Below are 18,435 nucleotides of genomic sequence, written 5' to 3'. Positions count from 1 at the left end.
ATAATCAATATCCTGAAAGATCAGAATTAAAAATACGTATTTGACAATTTTATATTATTCTTTTAACTCTACCTTTAAAATACTTCAAATATGTTCAAGGCGCATTTTGTCAGGATGTATCAATGCGTCATATTGTACACATATACAGGGTGTCTCGTAAAAAGTATAACACCCGGAAATGGGGGGTTGCTGGGGTGACACTGACCACATTTTTCCTTGACCAAAATGTTGTTTGAAGCTTCCTTTTTGAATTATTAACGAAAAACACTGGCCAATCACAGTGCGCGTAGAGCCCGCGCTCAGGGACGAACGAAGAGAGATTCACCCGCACGCTATCGCGAACAACGCGTACGCGTGACTTCTCGGTTATCAAACGCTGTCAAAAAAATTTGACTTTGCACCGCTATTTTTATAAGGCTTAGAGAAATGGTTTTTTGTTGTCATTCCGACGTTTGTATAAATTTTCGAAAAAACTGTAATTAGTCGGAATCGCGAAGAAAATGGCGAAGGTCGTTTTTACAACTTTTTTTATCTTAATGTTTTGTTGCTATGATTAATATTAATGTTGCTATGAGTTACAAACGGTCAAAGATTGCAAAAATCGCACTATCATAACTTTCGGCGTAAAACTGTAATAAATCTGCAGATTCTTACATCTTTCGATGCCTGTCGCTTGTTTCTCCGTACACCGATTTCGATGAAATTTTCAGCGTGTGTATAATTGACATAGATCTACAAAACGTATTTTTTAGATTTTCATTACGAGCTCAGATAAAAAAATTGTAAAAACGACCTTCGCTATTTTCTTTACGATTCCGACTAATAACAGTTTTTTCGAAAATTTATACAAACGTCGGAATGACAACAAAAAACCATTTCTCTAAGCCTTATAAAAATAACGGTGCAAAGTCAAATTTTTTGGACAGCGCTCGATACCGAGAAGTCACGCGTACGCATCGTTCGCGATAGGGTGCAGGTGAATCTCTCTTCATTCGTCCCTGAGCGCGGGCTCTACGCGCGCTGTGATTGGCCAGTGTTTTTCGTTAATAATTCAAAAACGAAGCTTCAAACAACATGTTGGTCAAGGAAAAATGTGGTCAGTGTCACCCCAGCAACCCCCCATTTCCGGGTGTTGCACTCTTTACGGGACACCCTGTAGATCGATTATCCAGTTACGAATATGAAAAAAGCATAAAATGAATATAATTTTCAATATTCATTTAAGATCAGACTGAATAATTGGTAACATTAACATATTTATGCTAATCGCACAAAATTTATAGTGGTATAATTTATTATATTGTGTTGATGTATTCAGTTACTAAATAGTAAAAATTTTTTTATGTTTTAATGTTTATTTACTTACAACTACAGCAGACCATTACAGGATCTACCAGTAGTTCTGTTAAATGAAGGTGACACGTGTATTATAAAGGAAACGCTCATTGTCACAGTGTATCCTTTATACAGTCAAAATAAAGTGCGAATAAGCATGTCTATTTAAGGGAATTAAAAGGTTAAACGTTAAAAATCTTTTATTATTTTCTTACATTATTATTATTCTTATCAATGATTAATGTTATCCTCAATTAACAATAGGTGGTGAAAGTCTGTATCGTTTTATTTAAATTACTATACAAAAACCAACAAGATCAACGGCGGCCGAAAGTTTTGAAACGTATACTTAAGCACGTGGTATGTATTACAAAGTTTAACAATTTGTATTTTTTTAAACTTATCATGAAATTTATATTAACACTTTTTAATACAAATATGAACTTGTTTAAAGTAAATTTTGAACAGTTTCCCCTCTCTCTTTCCACGTAACGTCATGATATGTTATCACAGAGTTCACGACGTAATTTGATACAAAGTATATATCTTTAGATTTAATAAGCTTTCTTTCACGCGCTTAATCAATTAAAATTGTCCTTCGATCGTGTTTACGACTATATCTGATTAGTTTGACCACAGAAATGGTAAGTGTCGCAGTAAGCATTTCTGTTTGATTAAAAAAAAGATAGGTAATGGTGGTTAAAATTATTATTTTAAATGTATAGTGTTTGAAAGATTATTATTTTAATATTCTGACATTATGACGAAATATTATTTTTACAAATGTTGCAAATTAATTTAATAATTTAAGAGTAATAGTAAGTTTATATTTTAGGAGAGCTTAAGAAGAAATTTTAAACCACCAAAGATGCTACTAAGACTATATTCTCTTTTTATTCTAATATTAGATCTTGTGACACTTTTAATTGGGATATTTTTTGCTATTGTAATTGCATTATACAGAATATTTAGACCTCCTCCTTTGAAATACCTTCGTGGAGAAGTTGCAATGGTAATAAATTCACCCAGCCTTTGTTTAAGAAGAATTTGATAGATCTGACACATTACCATTTCATTTTAGGTTGTTGGTGCTGGACGTGGAATAGGTAGAGAATTAGCAATTCATTTGTGTCAATTAGGTGTTAATGTTGCTTGTGTAGATATTAATGTTCAAAATTGTAATGCTACTGTTCAGCTGGCACCTAAATCGAAGGGAGTAGCTAAAATGTATATTTGCAATATAACAGATAAAGATAAAGTGAGTATAATTTGTAAGATATGTTTATATAGTATGAAAAGTACATTATAAAATATATATCTGTTATAAAATATAACAGGTAGCTCATACAGTGAATAGTATTAAGCTCGAATTAGGTGAAGTTACAATGCTCTTCCACTGCTGCAGTATACCTAGCCCTAGAGCATTACTTCAAAACCCACCAGAAATAAGACATACAATTGATTTGACAGTTATTAGTCACTTCTGGGTAGGTACTTGTTGTATGATGTATAGTTTATTGCAGTACTCATCAGTTTTAACATAAAGTTTTGTACTTAGTTGTTGGATACTGTTTTGCCATGCATGGAACGTGCTGGCAAAGGACACATAGTAGTTTTATCATCTGTGGCTGGCCTTTCAGGTACAGCCACAGGAGGAAGCAGAGTTCCTTTATCCACTGCACAATTTGCAGTTCAAGGATTAGCTGAATCATTACATACTGAATTAAGACACACTAACAGTAATATTATAATTACTTTAGTTCACGTTTATCCGTTTATTGTAGGCGCTGAAGTAGCGAGAGACATTCGTTTTAGGTAAGTTAATAATGATAAACGATAATACCGATACTTCATCGGTAACTGATTTTCTATATTTCATGCAGAATACCGAGTTACTTTGGCACAATGCCTGCTGCAGAAGCAGCTAAACAAATCTTAGATGGTGTCCGTCGAAATTATGCGGAATTCAGTGTACCTGGATATTTACTCTACCTAGGACATGTTCTTAGGTAAACTGGATATTATTATTAAGTGATAAATAAGAAAACAATTATATCTAAAAATTAATATTTTATAATTGTAGAATACTTCCGAAAAAAGCGTCGTTTATGTTGCGTGATTTACTAGACACTGGAGTTGATTTTGGATGATATCTAGCTTTTTTAATCAAATACAAGAATTTATCTTTATTACACAGTTGTAATGTACATTGCGAAGAACTGCATAAGAAAATTATTAATATATTTTTACAATGCTGTACAAGAGAACTTCAATGTATATATCAACATACATTTTTGTATATAACTAGATCTTCAAAATATCTTTCAATAAAGATCAACTGTTATTTCATGTTTTTCATATCAAATCTTATATATATGCATTAGATTCTTACACGTTGTAGCATGCATATTTTATGCAATTGTGAATAATCTACAAAATGATTAATTACGAATTATGAAAAATCGACACATGCGCTACGTATGAAATGTTATACAGGGTGTCCCAGGTTTTAGTAGCCAAACGTTGTCAGTATATTCTATGGGTCGAAATAAAAAAAAAGTGTTATACAAACGTAAGTCTTTTAGAGCTTCGTTAAGAAGTTATGGCAATATTACGAAATGAAGGGAACAATAGCAGACTCGCGGTTATTGCGATGTAATACAGAAGTAGATCAGCAATATTTACGTTTACTCTGTTTATGCAAGAAGCAACTAATACTCCATCTAAAAAATTTCCACTGTTTATGGCAATGCAAGATTGACATTAGAAAACATCAGATAAAAGAATTTATTACTCTGCGAATTTCGTTATTATTTTGTTTCATTTCAGTAAATGCATCGTTGATTTTTTGTATCAATTCATTACGCGATCTTTTAAATATCGCGCAAATATTGATTATCTATTTCTGTATTACATTGCAGTAACCGTGAGTCTGTTATTGTTTCCTTCATTTCGTATTACCGCCATAACTTTTTAATGAAGCTCTAAAAGACCTATGTTTGTCTAACATTTTCTTTTTATTTCGACCCATAGAATATACTGACAACATTTGGCTATTAAAACCTGGGACACCTTGTATATTGCGGTAGGACTATAGTTTCAATATAAAATAGTAATTAAAGCGAATTTTATACTTACGTGATATAAATGAATAAGATGTATTATTACGCAAGTATTGTTCATTTTGCAAAAATAGCTAATACACATGGCGTCAGTATTATGACGATTTAATGTAGCAAAATATATGAATATATAGCAAACTACATTTTAAGTTCAATTTCTGATATTGTAAATAGTATATACACAAAGTTTTAATTATATGTCACTTTTTGAACTTCTTATCGTTTGACAATTTGTATATTTTATAAAAACAATCAAATGTAAGTGAATAAATTGAATTTTCAACTATTATCGATAGTCTCGTTTGATTTTTTATGCAGAGAGAAATGTTGGTAAAACATTCATCGTGTATCGCATAAAATCGAAGATACATTTATCGATGTTAATCGAAAATATGCTACGTAATGAAAATAACGTATGTACATACATTTATATGCAAGCGAAGTTCTATTTACAAAACAGAACTGTAAAGAGTCTTGTCACAGTTATAAAATCAACTGGATTTTCAATAAATTCCAAGTGAAAAATATTTACATTTTGCGTGATATGATAAATATGTGGATCTAACGTTTCAGATTACTGTATACTTAAGATATTACTGAACATGGACAAAAAATAATTTATCATTTATAAGGTGAATTCATTAAAGTTGGGACAATCTGTGGATGATGATTGAGATCCCAACACTGGAATGAGTTTATGCTAATCTAAACCAGGAGGAGCTGGTTCTGAAACATCAGTTTCCAATATATCTGGTTTTTGTTCAATCGGATAATCACCGGGTGGTGCCTGCAAGAAATTTGAGGAAAAACTATTTGGATCAGTTCATATATTTATTTTTTTATGATAATATAAAAATCAACTTTTTATATACAAGCATTTTTACTCACAATATCAAATTCATCATGCATGTCGCAAGGTGATTTACCCTGAATAACATCCATTATTGACTGTGGAATGTGCGCTTTCTGAAATACCATGCCGTTTTCAAATTAATTAAATCTCCCTTGTTATTGATAGAATGAAATAGAATCAATGAAATATATTGCTAAAAGTACCTGATTTTCGGCAAAAGCTTCAACGTGTGCTAGTAAAGGTGCTCGTAAATTGCCAGCCATTTTTAACGCTTCAGCTAGTTGCGCTGGAGGAAGTTGCAAAATAACCGCAAAACTTTGCGGTTGTGTGCGCTCGCAACATTTTACAAAACCTTCCCAAACTTTTGGCTGCTTCCAAACTTGCTTGAGAATTAATCGTTGAAGTATATTCATAACGAATCCACTTAACCTTGGATATAATGCTAAACTTTGTATTACTGTACGCATGAGCAACGTAGGAAGCGGCGTCATTTCCATAAGATGTTGCATTACAACAGCTACAGTTTCTTGCGTATATATTTGTTTTTCAGCAAAACATAGAGACGTAGCTACAAATCAATATTATTGAAAAAGAATATCAAAGAATTATTCTGAAACAAGTTATAAGGCTATTTTATAAATTAATATATCACACCTTTTATAATTGTTTTTAATTCTGCTTTACTTGGATCTACATTATGCAAGGCAATTAGCAGTTCAGCTGGTGTTATAGGGGACGTATGAGGTACACCGCTTTCATTATTGTGAGTTCCTAATAATCTATTGAATACCTGTAGAAAGAACACTATGAAAATGTGACGCACGCACGCACGCACACACACATAATATACAACATATATACCATAAATTTAGTTTATTGATAAAAATGTATTTACCTCTTTAACAACAATAGGGTTTAATTTTATAAGTTTCGGAAGGGCGGCTATAACTTCTTTTTTCGTTAAACCATTTAAGACTGGTATTAAAAATCGAACGTCTGAAACTCTGGTTTGATAAAGTTCCCGTACCCGTGCTACTAACTCTGCGCTTGGTGCAGCTGAAAGTAAAATAATGTATTAAATATCGAACATACATTAAGGAAAAAATAAAGCGCCGAATTATAAATTTACGTACATTTTTCTGTAAGAATATGAATAATTCTTGTAACCAGCGTTTCAGCACCTTTAGGACAATTTTCAACTAGTGCTAATAATTGTGGACTACCCATTCCTAAAGATCTAACAGGTCCTTCTACTAATCTAAGAACCATGCGTTTTACATCTGCACTCATTGATGTATAAACTCTTGCTAATCTGGAAGGAGACAGCGTTCGTAGAAATTTATATTTAGCAAAACACATTCATTAAAAGGACGACTCACTCATGGATCAAATCTTGGTGCTCACTCAACAAAGCAAGATACAATCCAAGGCAAGCTCTAGTAGTTGATTCACTCCACTGGGTTTCTACTTGTGGCCTACCACGATCTTGCCCGAAGACGATCTCGGGTGGAGTATGAAGTCGTAAGAAACCTAAATAGAGAACTGCGTACTCTTCTATAAGTTTACTTAACTCAGGTCGACTATATAGCTGGCAAACTAATTGTATAGCAGCTTCTCTTATCTACTCATAAACAGAAAAGCAAAATGATCAATGCACTTTGCGTACTTCAAACCTGTAGATGGTACACGCGTTTTACAACTTACCGTATTATTCTCATGACCAGTATGACATAACAATACATTTAAGAAAACCAGTTGTTTGGTCGGTCTACGAATAACCATTTCTTTTAACAATTGCAACGGTGCCAATCCTCTTGTTTCGTCAGAGGATACCATTTTCAAAGCCTCAACAGCATCTTCTGTGATTAAAGGAGCTTCCAAGTATAACCTTTTTAAAATGCATATACAATTAATGTTACTTATTCTATGATTGAACTTTTCATCAAAACTATATATTACCTGTATAACAATGTGTCACGATCTTTGCCTTGAACCAAATCTATTGCAGATACTAATGTACACAATAAAAAGTTGTAAGCCTGATGCGGAGCTTCTTGGGGTTTTGCACATAGTGTTGTTCGTCTTTGGAAACCCTGAAGTAATGCATATTCTTCATATAACCAGCCTAAAGCTAAGTCCAAACGATTTCTCATATCATCAGTGATATAACGTAGTACTGCTTCTTTAATATATGGATTAAATGTTGCAGCTAGAGTAGTTAAAATTTTTGATCTAAAAAGAAATAACAGGAAGATCATTTTTGCCATTTAGATTAATATTTTTACATAAATAAGAAGTTCATAAATTGATCTACCTTATGGCTGCTACGCCACCAAACACAGCTGTCTTCTCAGAAAGCAAAATTCGGTTAACAGCCATCAGTAACATCTTTTCTTTCACTTCCTTTGACAATGGTTTCGTAACTTCAGACAACTTTAAAGCTTTTAAACGCGTTCGTGCTTTTACGAGCGATTTTTCATGAGCTTCCAATGATGCTTTTGCTTCTTTTTCTTTTTCCCTATCTTTTTCACGTTTTCGTTCCCGTTTTGCTTCCGCTACACTAATGGTTGGATTTTTCACTAAATCTTCCATCACGGCATCTTCATCTTTAGCTTCCTTTTTCTTTTTCGTTTTAGCTTGTTTTATTTGTGTCGCTAGCAATTTAGCAATTGTTTGCCGCTGAATGTTTATATCAGTCGTCGAAGTAGGCTGGTATTCTCTTTGAAAAATCATTGTCATTGTATCCGGGACCCATGCCTGTTAAATATAATGGTATTTAGTAAGAAGAAAATGGAGGTAATACTAACGCCTGTGGTCTTTAGATAAAAATTTACTCACCATGCTATCCATTACTAAATCTGTAGCAATTTCCACGCTTAATCTTTCAGCGATAAAACTTTCTGAAAGCTCAATCAATTCTGGTAATTTTGTGGGAGGTACTAGACTAGGTACAATTTCCGGTTCATCCGAGATTAAAGGTGTTTCGATTTTAACACGTTTAGCGGCAGAAGAAGCAGCTGCTTCCTGAAAATTATATAAATTTCTGATATTGAAGTTATTATCAATATTTGCAACAAAAATTAATTGCACACATACTTGTTGACGCTTTTTCATACGCCGAATATCTTCCGGTTTTGGATAAGCTTTAAGAATTTCCTGTTCTTTTGCCCCCAGCTGTGTTAATTGTTTAGCTATTGTAGATGCAAATTCTATACTGGCTGGGTGCTTCATTAGTCCTAATAAAGTTAATTTCAATTGCTTCTGCACACTAGTTACTTGAGAATCGGATAGTGTGGGTGGTAAATCATGTTGTAGCCTTTGCAAAGCTGCAAATTTATACCTTTAGTTATAAATTTGATATATTTAAATTACATTTCTAAGAGTTTGTTTTACCTTGTATTACACCTGGCATAAATTGAGGTCTTGTTTTAGCAACCAAAGCCAGAGATCCCATACACGTCATCAAATTGACACTACTAACATGCGGAGATCCATGAAATTTAATCAATAAATCCATTACATCATTAGCTTCTTCCTCCAATTTTCGCCTACGAGCTATTTTTAATGTTAATGGAATATCTTCTAGAGAAAAATCATCTAATTTTTTTGGAGTATCAGGATCTGGGTATGTTTGTATCAAAACAACACCTTCAAGAAATTTCACAGCTTGTGTCCTAATTCTATGTGCAAAAAAATTTGAAATTTAAACCGAGTTAAAACATATAAGAATAAAATTTGAAAAATAGTCTTACCCATCATTATCACTATCGATCATATTTATGATTTGAATTTTAAGGGTACTAAGTTGGTTCCACGCTACTTCCATTTCTGGTGTAACTGTGATGGCACTAGATATCCATTTTAATGCAGCTCTTAATATTCTACCACTGGCTCTGAGAGCTCTTTTAGCAACAGCTGATGATTCATCAGAAACTAATCTTAAAAGTACTTGAACTACACGTGGAATTACTTGTGGTTGTTTTACTCTGTAAATAAAATATAATTGGTATATACTTAATAAAAGAATTATAGCAGTACATAATATCATAGGTTCAAATAATAATCATTACCCAGCTTCTTCTATGAAACCTGTAACTGTTTTTCTAACTTCTGCATTTCTATCTAAGGAGAACTGTAATGCTTCATCCAAATATAATGGAAGCAATTGGGGCTCCTTGTTTATTAGGATTTCTTGGACTTTACATATATTTGCAACTTTGATATCTTCTCCTGGATTTAAAATAAATGTTCATTTAATAATCGTTATAATTATGTACTCGTATCCCTATACGTTACAAATGATTTTTTGTATTCATAAAATATGTCTGGGAAATGATAATCTTTTACGTTATGACACTGACCAAATCGCCCGGTCCTTTTTCCGGCTCTGTTCTTCTATGTATTCGAGGATCCATTGTATCTAATAATTAACGATGTAAAATAAAACGTAAATAAAGATTATTTAAAAAGAAATTATTGGACAATTATATGCAGAAGTTTCGATATGCTAGTTATTTATACGCGTACATCTCGCATAGTTTTAGCCTACTTTGAAAAATGAATAATCCTTCTAATAATTTAACGAAAAATGTATATTTTCTGATATAATAATTTAATGGAATATCGTGTTTAAAATTTTAATTAATAAACGATAAAAGTTGTCTCAATTTACAACGAAATCCATTGCGTTGCCATCTTGACATTTTTCGCTACCCGCTAGGCGCTATAATCGTCTGATATTGATGAAGCGGGAATTTTAAGGTTTTTTTGCATTTTTCAATGATTCTTTCACTAAAATTAATACTATATTGTTTTTATATGATTCTTCAATATAAACAGAGAACTAATTTATCAATCTACATTTTTAAAAATGTCACTTTACGAGCGTAATCAACGACACAAAAATCTATATTGCAATACAATCATTCCATTTGATTGTAAATTATGTGTATGTGTAAATAAAAGAATGGACAAACTTTAATCGTTTAGGTTATACATTAGGTTATTAAACGAAATTTTAAAGGAAGGAATACAGTTTATATACTCATAAATTAATTTGTTCTATCGTAGGTAAATTTCTTCACTATCATTTTTGACGCAAAAATAAACAGGTTTAAAAGTTATCAGTATATGTGCATGCCCAAAGTGTCAAAGGTCAAGTAGATTTGATCAATGTATATATATTTTTATCACTTTAATCCCACAGATAATAAAGTAAAAATTATTTGATTAAACGAAAACATATAAATTGTTATCAAAAATCAGAAAACTTTATTTTGTATGTATATTAATCGATCAGAGTTCTGTTATCCATTGAGTGAGAGAAACGTAATGTAAGTTGTGCGCTCGTATTATTAAGTGACATGATTTCAAGTTTTTACGAAAAAATTCTTGGTACGTCTTCTATAGCGGAGTCGAACCAACAAAAAATTCTTTGCGTTGGATTAACTTGTTTAGATATTGTACAGACATGCAAGCAATACCCTGCGGAAGATTCTGATCAGAGGTGAGAGATATTTCTATACGCGATTGCGCAGTTTTATTGTTGTTCAGTGTTGATGCTGATCAGCTGATATTAATGTAAATGTAAACACTATTCTTATAATCCAGTTTCGAACTAAAATTTAAATGAACTAAATTTAAGGGCCTAGTTCCATTTTTATTATAAATAAATTTGTATATTTAATGTCTGCAAAAATTTTGACGTAGAATTCGTCACGTAATTCGATTATCCTCATTTGATTTATTGTTGCCATGTCATTTACAGATCTGTAGAATACAGATGGCAAAGAGGAGGCAATGCATCTAACACTTGCACAGTTCTTTCCCAATTAGGAAGTTCATGTGAATTTTTTGGAACTTTAAGTGCAGAAGAACATTTAAATTTCTTGCGAAATGATATGCAAAAGAACAATATTGATTTTTCCCATTGTCCTATGGTAGAAAACATTGGGTGTCCAACTTCTACTGTTATCTTAAGTCTAAGTTCTGGTTCTCGTACCATTTTACATCATAACCCAAATCTACCAGAATTAACATTGAAGAATTTTGAACAGTTACATCTAGGAAATTATAGCTGGATTCATTTTGAAGGCAGAAATTTGTCTGAAGTATTATCTATGATGCAATGCGTAGAAAATTTTAACAGTATGTTACATCATAATCAAGATACTGATAGCAAAGAAATGGACATAAGTGAAGTGCCAATTACTATTAGTGTAGAATTAGAACGACCAAAACAGGAATTGTTGGATTTACTACCCTATGTAGATGTAGCATTTATATCTAAGGATTTTGCTCAAAGTAGAGGATATGATAATATGAGTGAAACATTAAAAAATATTAGCGAAGATGCCAAATCTGGGTATGAATTTATATAAAAACAGAATATTTAATTTATATTTAGAAATTCATGTTATTAAATGAATTTTCTTCTAGGGCAACCCTTATATGTGCTTGGGCTGACAGAGGTGCTATGGCACGAACTCCAGATAATATTACAGTACAATCTCCTGCATTTCCGCCACAAAAGGTTGTGGATACGTTAGGAGCTGGGGATACTTTCAATGCTGCAGTATTGCATTTTTTAAATGAAGCAAAATTGGAATTTGTTAAGTCAAGGAAGTTAGGAAATAATGAAATGAATAGTACCTTACAGAAAAATGTAGAATTTAAACATAATATTAAAAAGAATTATAATATTGAAAGCTTAGAATGTAGTCATGCAGAATTTATTACTCAAACTGTGCTGCAGGAAGCTATGACTTTTGGCTGCCAAGTAGCTGGTGCTAAAGTTGGTTTAACAGGGTATAATAAGTTGGGTGAAATTTTTAAGAATGCACTAAAAAGTTAATGAAAATCTTGCATTAGATTATGTTAAAATATTTCGGAATATAGACTATTTCGGAATTAAACAAAGTGATTGAAAACAATTCCAAAGATTTTTAGGAAATCAAATTTATAATATTATGTTTAATTAGATATCGATAGTAATTCTGAGAGTAGCTTAGAGCCAGCCTCTAAGCCAACTGCATTTTTTCAAAATTAGGTTATGTATAACATTTTACTGCTCATTCCTTACTTTATTAGAGCCACAGGGAGCTATTTACGTTACACAATAAACAAAAAAGATTTAATTGTTTGGATTAGTCTGAACTTGGGTTAGTGTGGCTCTTAGGTACAGAGTTATCATGCTATCAATATATTTGCTAATTTAAATAAATTTAGATTTTATATCTATACAATTATACAAATATATTTGAACATTTATTTATTATCAGTTATCAGTAAAAGAACATGCTAATACAAATTTACATGGACATTGAGAAATATCTTCTCATTTGCACTTTACTTATTACACAAGCAGTTATTAGCCTTAAATATAAATCCTTAAGTATAACAGCACACAGATAAAACTATACCTGAAACTGATGATGACGAAGAAATAACAAGTACGTTAAGAATTTTTCTCGCGTATTCTAAAATTATCTACAAGTTTATTAGAAATAATTATATGTACCATTAACATTACAGACATATGAACAGAAAAAAGAAAAAATTCTTTTCCGTTTATGGTTTTACGTATGTATCATTGTGAATCGTAAAACAAACATATTTTCTTAAATATCTTTTCACAAGAATATTAGATACTCATTAACTTTCTGTCTCTAGGCCAGAGTCTAGGAAGTCTACTATGCTGCGCATGCACGACTCAGGGGCACATCTGAAATCACATAGAAATGTCATCGAACCATCAAAGATCTATGCTATTGCGTTGCATACCTTAAAAGAATGTTAATGTAGAGCCAACATGCGGGAATGGATAATTCTCTGATGTTTCTTCGTTGCGCTTTAACTATTTCAACAACTGCCTCTTTCGGTGAAACCAGCGCCATGATGCTTGGGAACCTGATTAAAACAGAAATTATCGTCTTAATTGTTTCTTACTTTTAAATATCATTCTATTATACGTTCACAGTCTTTAGTCCGTAAGTTATATTCACTTCGTTACAGTTCCTACCTCTAATCCAATCGAGTCTGCATGTAAATATAGATGAAAAAAGTAATGAAGACATTATACAGTGATTATTAAATGCAAAAGATTTTTGCATACGTAATTCTCCTAATTACAATATAATTAGTTTTTACCTGATTCTCGGCTTTTTGCACAGTCCTGTGTCTACCATATACGGATAAATTGTAGTGAAGTTGATATTTAAAGTTTTTTCCTTGTTCAATGATCTAATCTCCTCATTCAAAGCCTCCATTAATCCTGCAACAAGAAAGAAAATAAAACGAGGAAAAAATAGGAATGTAAATTTAATTGAAAAATAATAAAAACATATTTACCTCTTACTGCGAACTTTGAAGCGCAATAGGGAGCCACATTGGCTACGCCGAGAAATCCAGCCATCGACGAAAGAGCGACGATGTGACCGTAATTTTTCTGAATCATGCTAGGCAAGAATGCTTGGACAGTCTAAAACGAAAACGAACGTTGCTTAGTCGAAGAATGAAATGCAAGGAAAATAAATTGATCGACTCGATACATTTTTTGAAGAACCATACCCAACAGTGTGCCAGTACGTTGATGTCGAATATTCGTTTAATATCCTCCGGTGTGTGATCCAGAAAAGCTCGACAGGGCATTATGCCAGCATTGTTAATTAGGATCGTTACGTTCCCGACTTCCACCCTGACTTTCTCAGCTACTTTAAACACTTCTTCCCTCTTCGATACGTCGCATCTAAAAGAAAAAACGTGCTAAATTTGTGGAATGATCTTGAATAATAATTAAGTAAGATAGCGAGTCTCTACGTACTTGTAACCATATGCTTTAGTTGTTGCGCTTATCTGTTTAATTTCATTTACGGTTTCTTCGTTTCCCTGTTGATTCAAGTCCCAACAGACAACGGTAGCTCCCAGAGAGGCATACTTTAATGCCAACTCTTTGCCAATTCCATGGCCTGCTCCTGTAACCTGTTAAAAAAAAACGCATCAGAAATTCAAATGCTTTGTCAGTGAATAAGGATAGATTATTCGAAAACAGTTCAATCAATAAAATGCATAAAGATGCAGTAAATCGTGACAATTTGAATTACGCTTAATTGCGTAATTGTTATGCTACTCGATTTTTCCAGATGACTGTTTTATACTTTTCGTTGTCACTCATTTATATTGTCCTAAATACTTTACGCGTTCTTTGAAAAATCGTGAGAAATTTGGAAGCATCATGAAGTATATACCAGGACAATTTCACCAGCTACGCTCTTTTCTTCGACCGGTACTAGTAGTCTATATATTCCTTCGCCAATGTAGTAAAGAATCTTGAGGAGAAGAAGCAGCACATCTGCTAGGACCAACACACCCCCGTACGCTCTGACCATGATTTCTTGAAGTACTGCCCTGCAAGGTAACATTTTCGTCCCAAACTTCAAAGATGTAAGATCAAAAGTATTTTGAGACTGTTTGAACAAAGAATTTCAACGGTTACGAAAAATCAGTGTACGATTAAATTAGCAGACGAGATCGGACATGAAGAAAGGCGATTATGTAAAATCACCAGCACGACCTGTGCGCAACAACTCAGCCTTTCAATTTCACCATTTGCGAAATGTTATACGTTTATCGGGGACAACCGAGAAATTGCAGCGATGCACGCTTCTTCTCATCGTTCGCTTTCTTTCATACCTTTTCGCATTGAAGAAAGTAAATAAAATCATATCAGTATTCTTCGTTCATCTGCTCGCCGCGAATTACAATAAATGACTATTATAACCAGCCAGACGAAAGTTAATAAGGAAAATCAGCATTTTATAGTCACTACAAAGATACCGAAAATTGATCGTTATTTTTCTTCTTTATAAGCCCACAAGCTTGGATCACGAAGTAGCATTGAGAAAATTGATTATGTACTTGGTGCAAAACCTTAACGAGCTTAATAATAAGCATTCGTTTAATCTTCCCACGATACGGGAAGCGTAATGAACTTAAACGAAGGCAACGACCATTACAAAGTAATTGCAACTACAAAACGGAGAGAATTTCAAATTTAAACATTTGAATTACCACACGTTCGTTCTTCATAAATGGACTTATCGTGTATTCTTCCATAATCATTCAATATTTTCCTCGTACAAGTATTACATTAACGTCGCAAAAGTGTTGTAGAAGAAAAATATAGAACTGGAAAGTAGCAATAACACCGCTTGGTATGGTGTAAACATGAGAACAGGTTGATCAGATATACATTTAATCTGGTTCTACGCGATGTGTTTACTATATTAAATTATTACAGCGTCGTATCGATGAGGAAGAGAACACGATCGAAGAAAAGGGTGCGGATAAACAAGAAGAAGAAGCTTACCAATGTTAAACGTCGGGGTATTCTGCAAGTTGAGCAACTAGAAACGCGAATATAAAATCCTCCGTGAAAGAGATACACGGATGCCGTTCGATCGATATCGGGATGGAAAAAAGCACGGGGAGTTACGAACTGCTGCCGTTCGTGTTCAGATCGCGACTAAACCGTCAGGCTATAACGTCTCTCTGACCATTACCAAGAAAGAATCTTTGCACCGCTGTCGACTGTCCGTTTGGCTATAGGATGTTCGCAAATATCAGCCAGAATAGCAACCGGTAGCGTGGGTGGTCGTGTTCAGGCTACTTCCGGAAGTATGCAATAATTTCCAATGGAAATACCAAATGAAAAATGAAATATAGAGGAAGAAACGTTGCCTCGTAGCAATCAGATTTTAAATAAATAGTATAAGCTTGCAATTTTTCCAATACCTTGTTAGATGAACGTCTCTATTGAGAAGTTGTTTATTGGCCAGTAGAGAAAGGTTATCGAGAACGAAGATAAAATGGATAAACGGTGTATGCACACGAAGACAGGACCACCTCTTTTAGTCGCAGAGAATTTTATATCGTCGCGTCGCCATCGTTCGTGGAACGTTAATTCGAGCAAACGAGTTGCACTAGATCACACGCGAACTCACACGGTGCCTCTTCTTTTTTCACTAGTCTGACTGTGAGCCGATTTTGTGAACGCTTGGGTCACTGATGACGCCTTGCTTTTCGCTGAAGGTAAAAGAAAATGCGCGACAGTTCCGATGACCCACGTCCGATAAGTTTTACTCTTCGACGAGAACGTACGATAATGCGCGACAGGATCGAGAAGAAAAAAAAAAACAGCAGGGGATCGTCTGAAAAATACAACGGCAACCACATGCGTCACTTTCCCTGTCGTGCCAGCAGCATCTCTTACGCGAAACTGCAGAAGCAACTCGCACTTCTTCCTTCTTCGCCCACTGCAGCCGTTCGCGACACCGGCTTTCATATGTCGTTTACGCAATCACTTTCGTACCGTCATATGTACATTGCATACCTAGGCCCGGTTCTAACTGCTTGAAATCTACCTGCAAAACGGTCTTTCGATACCCTTCCTTCTTTATTCAGCGATATTCAAGATGCCACGGGGTGCAGAGACCTCATCTCCAGTTTCTGCGTTGCAAGCGTTTGCTAATCGAAGGAACACGATTAAAATAGATTTAAACACGAACCAACAAATAATTCACCGAACGATTCTTCTTTCTCTTCGATTAGAGTCACTGGTGTAACATCGGTGCAACTTGTTTTCTTCCGAACGCTTATCTTACAAACTTCGATAATAATCCACACAGATTCCGTTTATGCGTCCACTTTTCTTTCCGCTCATTATCACTAATTTCTAACTATCCCATATTTCGGATTATTATATCATATTTATACTGGTACATATTTATTTACATACCTTGAAACCTGTTCATCCATGTAGCGGTCTGGTACAATAATCAGCAAATGACTTTATTAAGCGCGGTTGTGCGAGTTACTAGAGCAAGAATCACATTAAGAACCCACAATTGCGATATCGAGTGTCTTACAGATAAAATGTAACAGATAAGAATAACGGAGGGAAACGAAGAAACACGGAGAGAGGGAAAAGAAAGAGCGAGTGAACGAAATTTGGATCTGGTTCAAAGTAACGCGTGCATAAAGAAACGCAATACTTATTTTCTTTCCACTTTTGCGAATTGTAGAATTTCTAGTGGTATATTTCCGATCAAGTTGAAACTTCCATTTCACTGATATCCTTTCCTTCCGACGGCTATACACAAATGAGTCAATGCACCAATTTATCGACTTTCCATCTGGACATACAACGTCTGTCTAGCCAACAGATGAAAATTCATTTCTGCTCGTTATTTTTACTGACCTCCGTGCAGACTGCAACCGCCGTGACGCTTCAGCAGAGAGCCACTGGAGCTTATATTGTTGAGCACATGCATATAAACAAGCTCGAGAAAAAAGGACGTATTTTTTTTTTTTAAATAAATGCTACGTTCGACAAATCTGATTATACCATGTCCCGTGCAAATGATGATTTCATTGCTAGACAATTGTCGAGGACGTTAATTATCTGATCATGCATTGACTCACTAGTTGAAAGTATGTTTAAGCATGTTTAAAGTACATGTTAGATTCTTTTCATGCATCTTGTACAGAAACTTTTGCGTTTTCCTTTCATTTTGAGCACGTTCTACATCCGGGAATTTTCAATTCCTTGAGTTCGCGTAAACAGAGAAACACGTACGGCATACGAAACGATTAATTGATATAGCTATAGGTACAGATACGGGTTTCTACTGTACAGTATAAAATTCGGTCTTGGTTGCAAGGTTCCAAGATTTTCTTTCCTGTTCCATGCTGATAGAGAAGTGTCTGTGACCGCGGTGTAAAGCTATTGTTAGACTGCTTGATTGTACATAAAAGACGACAGTCTATTGACCGTTCCTCATCGCCTCTAGGAATAGTGAAATCAATATATAGGGTTCACGAACCCGCTTTTGCTAGAACTTTTCCGCTGACGAACGTTTCGAATAATAATGAATGTTTTGTCGAGGAAACTGTGAGAACAACACAATCACCTTGATGAAGAAACTCTGTTGGAAACATAAGTGGATAATTGAATTGATCTCTAGTTTAATTTTTACATTTCCATTCAATACTACGAAGATAATGTCATTAACATATTGATAAGTTTGTTATTTTCCACAAACTTTGTTCTAGGTGGAAGTATACAGA

The 18,435-nt window shown here is 33.9% G+C and overlaps 4 protein-coding genes across 8 annotated transcripts; 2 read left to right on the top strand and 2 right to left on the bottom strand.

Annotated features, from left to right (window-relative positions):
- Positions 1 to 1,923: 1,923 nt before the first annotated feature.
- LOC108574944 (17-beta-hydroxysteroid dehydrogenase 13-like) lies at positions 1,924 to 3,520 on the top strand. Its single transcript, XM_017937618.1, has 7 exons — positions 1,924 to 1,979; positions 2,171 to 2,347; positions 2,417 to 2,593; positions 2,673 to 2,822; positions 2,894 to 3,150; positions 3,219 to 3,344; positions 3,419 to 3,520. The coding sequence occupies exons 1-7, from the start codon at positions 1,977 to 1,979 to the stop codon at positions 3,483 to 3,485; spliced, it is 957 nt and encodes a 318-aa protein (XP_017793107.1). The 5' UTR covers positions 1,924 to 1,976; the 3' UTR covers positions 3,486 to 3,520.
- Positions 3,521 to 5,157: 1,637 nt separating this feature from the next.
- LOC108574906 (symplekin) lies at positions 5,158 to 9,872 on the bottom strand. Its single transcript, XM_017937572.1, is given in 16 exon segments — positions 5,158 to 5,244; positions 5,346 to 5,423; positions 5,514 to 5,878; positions 5,965 to 6,100; positions 6,206 to 6,366; positions 6,444 to 6,622; positions 6,690 to 6,931; positions 7,015 to 7,198; positions 7,270 to 7,542; positions 7,625 to 8,067; positions 8,149 to 8,334; positions 8,407 to 8,636; positions 8,704 to 8,990; positions 9,063 to 9,296; positions 9,381 to 9,595; positions 9,672 to 9,872. Coding segments are annotated over 16 exon segments (3,354 nt in total). The 5' UTR covers positions 9,726 to 9,872.
- Positions 9,873 to 10,628: 756 nt separating this feature from the next.
- LOC108574882 (ketohexokinase-like) lies at positions 10,629 to 12,717 on the top strand. Of its 2 annotated transcripts, XM_017937534.1 has the most exons (4): positions 10,629 to 10,816; positions 11,078 to 11,674; positions 11,749 to 11,957; positions 12,705 to 12,717. In XM_017937534.1, the coding sequence occupies exons 1-4, from the start codon at positions 10,674 to 10,676 to the stop codon at positions 12,707 to 12,709; spliced, it is 954 nt and encodes a 317-aa protein (XP_017793023.1). In that variant the 5' UTR covers positions 10,629 to 10,673; the 3' UTR covers positions 12,710 to 12,717. The 2 variants fall into 2 exon arrangements, with proteins under 2 accessions (XP_017793023.1, XP_017793022.1); XM_017937533.1 differs by lacking the exon at positions 12,705 to 12,717 and having other exon boundaries at positions 11,749 to 12,163.
- Positions 12,718 to 12,882: 165 nt separating this feature from the next.
- Positions 12,883 to 17,597, bottom strand: LOC108574884 (short-chain dehydrogenase/reductase family 16C member 6-like). 4 transcript variants are annotated; one of them, XM_017937535.1, is made up of 8 exons: positions 17,105 to 17,497; positions 14,556 to 14,715; positions 14,132 to 14,289; positions 13,879 to 14,056; positions 13,660 to 13,789; positions 13,459 to 13,582; positions 13,093 to 13,218; positions 12,883 to 13,033 (listed from the first exon to the last, which is right to left on the bottom strand). In XM_017937535.1, exons 1-8 carry the CDS (start codon positions 17,122 to 17,124, stop codon positions 12,964 to 12,966), a joined length of 966 nt encoding a protein of 321 aa, XP_017793024.1. In that variant the 5' UTR covers positions 17,125 to 17,497; the 3' UTR covers positions 12,883 to 12,963. The 4 variants fall into 4 exon arrangements, with proteins under 4 accessions (XP_017793024.1, XP_017793027.1, XP_017793025.1 ...); XM_017937538.1 differs by lacking the exon at positions 17,105 to 17,497 and adding an exon at positions 17,567 to 17,597 and having other exon boundaries at positions 12,884 to 13,033; XM_017937536.1 differs by lacking the exon at positions 17,105 to 17,497 and adding an exon at positions 16,102 to 16,329 and having other exon boundaries at positions 12,885 to 13,033.
- Positions 17,598 to 18,435: the final 838 nt, after the last annotated feature.

The sequence above is a fragment of the Habropoda laboriosa genome, unplaced genomic scaffold (genome assembly GCF_001263275.1).
Source record: "Habropoda laboriosa isolate 0110345459 unplaced genomic scaffold, ASM126327v1 scaffold210, whole genome shotgun sequence".
Lineage (NCBI taxonomy): Eukaryota > Metazoa > Arthropoda > Insecta > Hymenoptera > Apidae > Habropoda > Habropoda laboriosa.
This window is presented reverse-complemented; position numbering and strand designations above follow the sequence as displayed.